Consider the following 10,392-nt stretch of genomic DNA (forward strand, 5'->3'; position numbering starts at 1 on the left):
TCAAGTGGATAATTTCATTTAATCCTTACAATAATCCTGAGTTTCGTAAACTTCGAACAGATTTTTAAAGAATAGACATAAAGACAGTGACACACTTAATAAGTAGTTCCAGACTCTTTAGCCCAATGCTTATTTCCCAACAAACAGCTTCCAAAATTTAAAATATAATTGATACATAAATTAAGCGTACTTATCAATATTATCTTCTAAGTCAATGACCTACAAAAGACAATAGATACATAAAATTATGTAGTTTCTCAATAAACACACTTTCTTCTAACATGAAATGGCAGCAATATTGATGAGCCTTCCTAAGAGGTTTTATAATGTTCTATCATAATGAATGGCAAACTGCATTAGTGGAGCCAATCAATTACACTTCATTTCATTTTGGCTCTCATACTTTTGCAACAGGTTCTTTACATTTGAGAAGTAAAATGTAGGGATAACAAACTGTGACTAATTGAAGAATGATCATTGACTTCTGGTAATTTGTCTGATAAAGTTAAACAGAAAACCAATTCTGGCATTTAAGAAAAAGTCAAATCTAAACAGATTAGAAGAAATCAAATAATATTGGTTTGGTAGGAAAGAATAATAAACCTAGGAAGAAAGTGTTTTTTAAAAATGCCATTTAATTTTAGAACATGCCGTATATTGAATATTTCAGAATATTACATACGTATATGCATATAAATAAAGACCCAAAATGTAAATTACAAAAAATCATAACAGACATGCTGCATTCCATCTACTCAAATCTCACCATTTCAGGCCCAGATTCTCTAAACATTCTCCCCTGGAACTCCCACAGCCTTTCATATGTAAACCTATTATGACACACTGTTTCTTGTGATATGATAATGTACATATTATTCTCTCCCCATTAAATTATAAGCTTATTAAAGACAATGTTACCACCTAATTTGTCTTTGCATCTCTCCAAATCTTTACCACTACCATGTTAGTGATCAATAAACATATGTGATAGAAAAAAAGCACTAAAGTTCTGTTTCTTGACCTGGTGGCAGTTAAACTGTAATTATTCATATATAGTACATTTAGAATTAATGTACTTTTCTCAAATTACATTTTGCAATAAAAAAAGTTAAAAAGAAAACTTAAGAAAAAAGAGGACATGTGAGATGGTTAAATTTTTTTTAAAATCCTCATCCAAGGATATGTTTACTGATTTATGTGAGAGAGAAAGGGGGAGGGAGGCAGGGACAAAGAGAGGGAGTGAGAGTGAGAGTGAGAGACATCAATGTGAGAAACACCAATTGGTTTCCTCCTGCATATGCCCTGACTGTGGATTGAACATGCAACCTAGGTATGTGCCCTGACAGAAATCAAACCCACAACCTTTGGTTGTATGGGAGAATGCTATAACCAACTGAGCCACCCACCCGGGCAAGATGGTTAATTTTATGTCAATTTGGCTAGGTGATGGTACTCATTTTGGTCAAACACCAGCCTAGAAACCCAATTCTGGCATTTCGGAAAAAGTCAAATCTAAACAAATTAGAAGAAATCAAGCTGCTTTTAAATCAGGACTCTAAAGCAGAATACTCCCCATAATGTGGGTGAGTTTCATCCATCAGCTAAAGGCCTTACTAGTACAGATGAGGTCCCCAAGGAAGAAAGGAATTTTATGTCCAGATGCCTTCTGACCCAGACTGAAACATCAACTCTACTCAGGAATTCCTGCAGAATTCAGATTTGCTAGTCCACAATTGTATGAGCCAATTTCTTAAAATCAGTCTTTATATATGTATACACACATCATATTGATTCTGTTTTTCTAAGAACTCTAATACAACATGATTGTATGCTGTAACTTCTGAAAATTTCTATGTATAATCTTACATTAAATTTCTATGTATAATCTCTGGGTCAAAATAAATAATTGCTTTAAAATTTTTATTTAAAAATAGAGCCCTGGCTGGGTAGCTCAGTTGGTTAGAGTGTTGTCCCAATATGCCAAGCTTACGGGTTCTATCCCTGGTCAGGGCACATAAAAGAAGCAACCAATGAATGCATAAATAAGTGGAACTAATCAATGTCTCCCCCCCCCACCTCTCTCTCTCCCTCTTTTCCTCTCTCTCCCCCCCTAAAATCAATCAATAAAAAATAGCCATGATAGCTAAGATCATGAAATTAATGCTTTGAAATTATTATTTCCAATACAAAAAAGCCAAAAAACAAAAACAAAAACCAAACAAACCAAACAACTCCCTCCAAAAACCCAAATCTCTCTCTTTCAACAGGTAACTGATAAATGATAGCTAAAATAAACTTGAAATACCCTGCAGGTCCAATGGTTACCCAGAATCTGCCTCCTCTTCCTCTCCAGTGTTATACTTCAATTGTAATTACATGCTCAAACCAAGAAGCTGGGCTTGAGACAAAAAAAGTATATAGCTGACAAAGTCAGAGATAGCAAGAAAATGCTTTCCAAGTACAAGTAATGCAAGAACTGACAAGTGAAGTGAAGGAGAGATTTCAAAGCTTGAAAAACAGTCATCAATACTGACAGATTACTGTAATTCTAGCTGCTAGCAAGATCGATTTGGGCAGCATTTGACAATCAATATTGTCCTCATTTAGTGAACAACATTAGATTCATAGTTACAGAAGATACTCCAAGGATAAAATTTAAACTGTATTTAATGATCATAAATAGCACAATTTATGCTGTGGAATCTTAGTGGGTACTTTTATTGGGCATAAAATAAGTGACACAGCAGTGTAAAAATTATCAAATATAATTGAGTTTATTACATATTATTTTACCTCTTATGAGGATTAAAGTAGTAACTCTGGTGATTTTTAAAGCCTACTTCTATCTCAATTTCTAAGGTTTATTGATCTGTTTTAGATCACATAATTTTTTTCCTTATCCAGATTTGTCAAAAAAATACATTTTAAAATTTAGTATTATATTTCTGATATATTTGTTATTTTAAATTAAAAGACATACTCATATTTCAATATCTTGAAATAAAACATCATTGTAATTTATTATGTAAAATTTCACTTAAAATCAAGTAATTCACCTGTATGAAGTCTTTCCCCCCAATGTTTAGAATTAATATAGAACTTTGTGAATCTTTGTCAAACATGACTATATGTTCTTCAGATTAGCAAAGGCTAGTAGTATCTCTGCTATATACTTTAATAGTATGGGAAAATAATTTCCATAAAGCTTCTAAATTCAAGCTTCCAAGTCAAGAAAAATTTGATCTCTCTTATTTAATGTTTTTACTCTGAGTGTTCAAGAATTGATTTTGCTGATAGAAATTGCTCATATATGCTGTGTAAATAAAGTGTTCATGTTTACTGTTTTCATCTGAAATTATCTCTCTTCATCTTAGATTTTTCTCCAATGTGATATCCATTAACGTCTCAGCAAGATTTAACTATTACAAACTTCACGAAGCAGACTTGAAAATCCAATCCAATCCAATCAATTAACCTACCAACCAAGCAAACACAAAAACCCAATTAGGCAATTCTATGGTGTTGGGAAGAGTTGTTTTATATTGACTGAAATCTTTACACATAACAGAATTAATCATTGCACAAAACTATGTACCTTATTTTATTTACTAAGTACATCCAAATTCATTATCTCATTTAATCTTCACAACAATTCTGAGATGGGTATTAGCATGTTTTTTACAGATAAAAAAAGTGAGGTTTAGAGATTCTGTGACTTGGTCAAGGTCATAAAGCAGAGCTTGAATTAAAAGCCGTGTTTTCTAATTGCAAATCTAGTTACCATACCTCTAGTGTAATGTGCAAATCTGAAATAGCTCTCAAGAGTATGAACTTAGATGCAGGAAAAAGAAATTAAGCCATATCCCCAACACTTTTAATTTTGCATTTAAAACTACTTTATAAAGTGTGCATATTAAATGTTATTTGTACCTTGGGCCAGAAATAGTTTGTGTCTGCCCAATAAACCCATTTCCTGCTATATAATACAAGAGGCAAACAGAGTTTGTATTATAATCTAATCTCTCTCTTACCACTTCCCCGAAAGATTTCAGGCATTCTTTCAACTATCTTTTTTAAAAATATGTTTTTATTGAGTTTAGAGAGAGGAAGGGAGATGGAGAGAGAGAAACACTGATGTGGAAAAGAAACATCGATTGGCTGTCTCCTGCAAGCCCCCTATTGGGGAATGAGCCCACAACCCAGGCAGGTGCACTGAAAGGGAATTGATCTGGGGACTTCTCAGTAAATGGGATGATGTTCAACCAACTGAGCCACATAGATCAGGGCTCAACTGTCCTATCTAATAAAAGAGCAATATGCAAATTAACCATCACCCTGCTACACTCACCAGCCACGCCCACCAGCCAATCAGGAGCAAATATGCAAATAAACCCAACCAAGATGGCTACAGCCACAGAGAGCAGGAGAGAGGCTTGGGTTTCCCCGGCAATGGAGGAAGCCAAGCTTTCTACCTGCCCTTGCCGACCTAGGCCTCCACTCAAGGCTATAAAGTTTCAATGATAGAAGATACATAAATCCAAACAGAAATGGTGGCAGCCATGGAGCTGGAAAGAGCAGGAGGCTAGTGTTGCCCCCAGCAAAGGAAGCCAAGCTTTCTGCACACCCTGGCTGGCCCAGGCCTTGGCTTAAGGCTACAAAGTTTCAATTATAGAAGATATATAAATCCCAATAGAAATGGGTGCCGCCACAGAGCAAGCAGAAGGCTTGGCTCCGCTCCAGGCTACAAAGTTTCAATTATAGAAGATAAATAAACCCCAGATACCAGGGCCTCCACTTGGGTCGCCAGGGGGCATGGCCAGCCTGCAAACCACCACGGGCCCCTCACCCAGGCCGTCCCACACTCCAAGGGAACCTCCACCCTGATCTGGGACATCCTTCAGGGCAAACCAGCTGGCCCCCACCCGTGCACCAGGCCTCTATCCAATCTAATAAAAGAGTAATATGCAGATTGACCATCACTCCAACACACAAGATGGCTGCCCCCATGTGGACACAAGATGGCTGCCAAAAGATGGCCAGCAGGGGAGAGCAGTTGGGACGGACCAGGCCTGCAAGGGAGGGCAGTTAGGGTGACCAAGCCGGCAGAGGAGGGAAGTTGGGGGCAACCAGGCCTGCAAGGAAGGGCAGTTGGGGGGTACCAGGCCTGCAGGGGAGAGCAGTAAGGGGTGACCAGGCCTTCAGGGGAGAGCAGTTAGGGGCAAACAGGCTGGCAGGGGAGCAGTTAGGCATCAATCAGGCTGGCAGGGGAGTGGTTAGGGGGTGATCAGGCTGGCAGGCAGAAGCAGTTAGGGGCAATCAGGAAGGCAGGCAGGTGAGCAGTTGGGAGCCAGCAGTCCTGCATTGTGAGAGGGTGGGATCGGGCCTAAACAGGCAGTCGGACATCCCTCAAGGGGTCCCAGATTGGAGAGGGTGCAGGCTGGGCTGAGGGACACCCCCTCACCCCCATGCACAAATTTCGTGCACTGGGCCTCTAGTGTTTTAAATAAAACGGTAGAGGACACTAACCTCAGGATGAACATCAGAATCAGGCAGACTATAAAGAAGCAAAGGTCAGAAAGAAGACCACCTCAATGGACCTGACAATGTGGAGAAAATTAGTTAATGGGTAATAATCTGTATATTCCTTGTAAGATTAATTACTTTTGTAGAGCTATGCTGGGAATAATAAACCAAATCCTTATATTTCACTACAATGACCACTTAAAATCTGAGTTTTCAACTTAAAGTGAAGCTCTAACTGCCATAAATAAGAAATGCTATATAAATGTCATTAAGATTAATCAATGTAACATGCCATGATCCACCTATAATTCCATTTCATGGTGTCAGAATACATGAGAAATTACATAAAAATCAGGTCATGTAAGCCAATTTTCATCAAAAGAAGAAAATACATGCGGCAGACTTATAATAAATCCATTTCATATGGAAAAAAACATAGTATATATATTTTTAATTCTCACCCGAGGATATTTTTCTAGTGATTTTTAGAGAGAGTGGAAGAGAGAGGGAAAGATAGAGAGAAATATTGATGTGAGGGAAACACATCATTAGTGGCCTCCTGCACAAGCCCTGACCAGGGTACCAAACAGAGCCCAGGCCGGGTAGGAGCCTGCAACCGAGGTACGTGCCCTTGACCAGAATTGAACTCTGGACCCTTTGGTCCGCAGGCCAATGCTCTATCCACTGAGCCAAACTGGCTAGGGCTAGAATATTTTTAAAAACCTTCCCTATAAAGCTTAAATCCATAATCCTATATAATAAAAGGGTAATATGCAAATTGTCCCCTTGACTGGGAGTTCGACTAGTGCTTTGAGTGGGGGGTGGGGCTGGCCCACCAACCGCACACGCCCTCTCCCCCTAGCTGGCCCAGCCTGATCAGCCCCCAATCAAGGTGGGCTGGCCAGAACCCACCCATGCACAAATTCGTGCACTGGGCCTCTAGTTTATTATATAAAAAGAAATAAAATGCTTTTAACCATATAGGAAAAGTAAAAGAAACCATAAACCTGTTTTACAAAGGAATATCAAAAAACAATTTAAAATTTAATACTGTATGCAAATCGTGTCCCAGGCACTGTTCTAAGAGCTTTATACACATTGCTTCACTGAGTTCTCATAATACCATGAGCTACATATTATTGTTCTCATTTTATATTCATGAAAAATTAAGGCTGAGAGAGATTAAATAACTTGTCCAAGACTAGCTATATAGCATTTGAGGCCAGGCAATCTGGCTCCAGTAATCATATTCTTAAACATTCAATTTCCTTGCAAACTTCCATGTCTCTCTGTTGTTCCCTCTGCTTCTGGAATGCTCTTAATCTCACCCACCCAAAAAACTCAATCATCCTTCAAAATTGGTTCAATCGTCATATTTCTCAGAAATGTTTCCTGATATCACAACCCCTTTCAGCTATATAAGAGGCCCCTTGTTATGACACTTCCAGAATATGCTGCATAACTACTATAGCACATGTAAGCACATATACTGAAAATAGTATATTTCTTTAATTAGATTGAGTACTCTCTGATGACTGTTTTGGTTATTTCTGCACATCCAGAGTAGTAGAGTGCCTAGCACATAATGGGGCTCTAATTAATTAACCAAAAGGTAATTAAGCACTGAATTTAAAAGTATATAAAAGAAATTATATCATTCAACTATCATAAGTGCTCAAATTCAAATACTGGGGAGGAACTCCATCACCTATAGATCAATAAACCGAAATTCAAAGGTCTTAACAACAGAAAAACATTTACCTTGGAAAGTAAACAAATATTAGAATATAAACCATATATTAAAAAGGATACAAGTTTTGATACAGTGGAATCAGTGATTTCAGAGCACGGCTTGCATTTATAGCTGTGGCTCGAACCATAATGGGTAGGACCTTTCCATTCACAATAGCACCATCAAAAAGTGGGCCAAAGAAGGGAACCTAATTGAAAAATTAGAACATAATTTTATACTAAAATTGAAGGTTTATAAAAGAACAATCAAGACACGGCATACAAAAATGTTTCTGCTTTCCCTTTAGTTCTTTCTTCAGTAGAAATACTATTCAAATTCAATTATTTTCCATGATGGGTCATTCACACTAGAACAATAAACAAAAAATGCAAAAAGTCTACAGGGTTTCATTCAAAAGAACTGTGTACTTCATGTAACAGACTAAAAAACTTATATTCCCTGCCAACTTTCAAATTTTTGTAGCCTCAATTGTACCAAAAAATTCAACACTGGAAATAAATTCTTCTTCCTCCATTGAGTAAACACAGGCAAGATATACATTCTTATAGGTAGCAAGTTAGTTTTTTAAAAGTTATTTTTGTGTGATACCCAGCTTTATTACAAAACCTGAAACATTTCTATTACATCATTTATTAGAAAAATCTAATAATTTTCATTTTTATCACATGACTGACAATTTCAAGTTATTCTATTTGACTACGGTTGGTACAAATGACAGCAGAAGGCAAGCATATGAGCTGTGAATAATACAGTAAGTATTTTAAGCTTATGGCCACATATTGTCTCTGCTGCATATTATTTTTCAAATAAAAAAAAAACCATTAAAATGTAAAAAAACATTCTTAGCTTGTGGGTTATACAAAAATAGAAAGTGGGCCATAGTTTGCTGACCTCTAGTTTAGATGAACCCTAAAATAAAATCTGGCCATAAGCTTAAATTCACACATAGGGAACTTAATTAAAGGAATTCTTAAGATTCATGATCAACTGTCAAAAAGTAAGTTTTCTATAAACAAAAGTATTCAATTAAAAAAGTAAGAAACATGAAAATACTACCAAATATTTATTATTTTGAAGGCAAATACTTACACAGGTATGTTTCAATCCCACAATATAACACATCCAACTAGAACTACTTATTTGGCTTTAAAAAACACACACACTTTTTAGAACTTGAACTTAAGTGACTTAAGTAAATAATCACATAATCTTAAGATGTATCAACTAAAAATACAGGAATCATATGTTCTTATTATAAAGGAAATTATTACTTCTTACTGTGTCATTTAGAAGCATCCTATATAATAAAGAGCTAATATGCTAATTAGACCAAACAGCAGAACAACCATCCAGACGACCTTCCAGATGAAGCCGACCTTCCAGATGAAGCCGTGGCTGCAAGGGCCAAGCCCCTTGCACGAATTTTGTGCATCAGGCCTCTAGTTCCTTCAATAAAAGGTAAGCCCTTTTGTGAGCTTAGCATAAAAGAACTTCCACTCTGGTAATATCAAGCTTTCTTCCTTTTGAACATAGTTTCTTGCTACTTTTCCTGTTTAGCTCCTTCTGAACCAGATTAAGACAATTCACATAGCTACCAGAGTTTGTCTTATTTCCCACCATTTTCACAACTTGATGTATAGTGTAATCCTTCTGAAAGAAGACAAGAAACAAAGCCATACAGAACTTAAAATATATTACTAAAATGTAAGATAAGAAGTTCTTACCTCTGGTTTTTTCATTATCTGAATACTGAACATGTGATTTTTCATTGGATATATTACAATAAGGACATCACCAAATTCTGTAGGAATAATTCCTCTTCTGTAGTCTCGAGTATGCTCTGACCAAACAATGTGTACTTCATCATTTCCTAAATGTCTCAACTGGAAAACCAAGAAAATAGTTCAGAGTGCTTTAGAAAAGCCCTGTATTTATATAACTATTGTTAACATACTATAAAAAGATTAAAAGGTAAATAAATAAAAAATCATATTTAAAAAATTTCATTTGACCATTTTTTTACAATACATGAAACACAAACATTCAAAAACATCAAGTGACTCTACAGAAGACCAGATAGTTTTTTTAAAAATATGTTTTATTGATTTTTAACAGAGAGGAAGGGAGAGGGATAGAGAGGGATGTGACTGGGGATGTGACAGCAATCAAGGTACATGCCCTTGACCGGAATTGAACCTGGGACCCCTCAGTCTGCAGGCTGACGCTCTATCCACTGAGCCAAACCGGCCAGGGCAAGACCAGATAGTTTTTAATGGCCTATAGTTAATGGGAAACAGAGAATTTAGATAAAAAAGATTAACATACATCCCAAATACTCTCCTTAACTTGCAATTGCACCAATTTTCCACTACCAAACTTTTTAAATGATTGTTTTTAAAAAGTGATTGATTTAGCCCAGCTGACCTGGCTCAGTGGTTGAGCGTCAACCTACGAACCAGGTCACGGTTCCAGTCCTATTCTGGGCACATGTATGGGTTGCAGACTCATTCCCCAGTAGGGGGGGTGCAGGTGGCAGCTGATCAATGATTCTCTCATTGATGTTTTTATGGCTCTCTCTCCTTCTCCCTTTCTCTCTGAAATCAATATAAAATAAAAAGTGACTAAGATTCCTTTTGTTTTTCTGATCACTCATAGTGCTAATGAGCAGTGAACTGGTCTAAAAGAGGTAATAGGAAGAGAAGTAAAAGAAATAGATCATTCATAAATTGGGCAATCACCTATTAAGTATGAGAAAGTTGACTATATTTGGTTTAACAAATTTATTTCCAGGTTTTCTTTGTCTATGAAACTATGCCTATGAAATTCATCCAAATAGACTTCTTTAGAGTTGCTAGACTCTCAATATGTTATTTAAATATTTGTGGTGCTTACTAAGATGTTTTTGGCAATCAGAGAGAGATCATATTGTGATTAAAATTATAAAAAGCACAGTACCCCAAAGTTGAATTTCTGTAAATTATTAGAAAAATGAACCTAATACCCATTAGTCTTGCATGTTCTTCATAGAGATTACTGTATGGACATGCATTTTAAAACAAATTTTGGTTATCTTAGCACGTTTATTGATTCTGCCACTGCAGACATTTGAGTCCATT

At 36.5% G+C, this 10,392-nt stretch overlaps 1 protein-coding gene across 2 annotated transcripts in view; it reads right to left on the reverse strand.

Annotated features, from left to right (window-relative positions):
- The window catches only part of RALGAPA1 (Ral GTPase activating protein catalytic subunit alpha 1), a 273,811-nt gene that overhangs the window by 38,523 nt on the left and 224,896 nt on the right, over window positions 1-10,392 (reverse strand). For both annotated transcript variants that reach the window (XM_054716552.1, XM_054716551.1), the window contains exons 37-38: window positions 9,001-9,159; window positions 7,336-7,463 (exon numbers count right to left, since the gene is read on the reverse strand). In XM_054716552.1, the coding sequence (XP_054572527.1) occupies window positions 7,336-7,463; window positions 9,001-9,159 (287 nt within the window). The remainder of the gene's footprint in view (window positions 1-7,335; window positions 7,464-9,000; window positions 9,160-10,392) is intronic.

The sequence above is a fragment of the Eptesicus fuscus genome, chromosome 5 (assembly GCF_027574615.1).
Source record: "Eptesicus fuscus isolate TK198812 chromosome 5, DD_ASM_mEF_20220401, whole genome shotgun sequence".
NCBI lineage: Eukaryota > Metazoa > Chordata > Mammalia > Chiroptera > Vespertilionidae > Eptesicus > Eptesicus fuscus.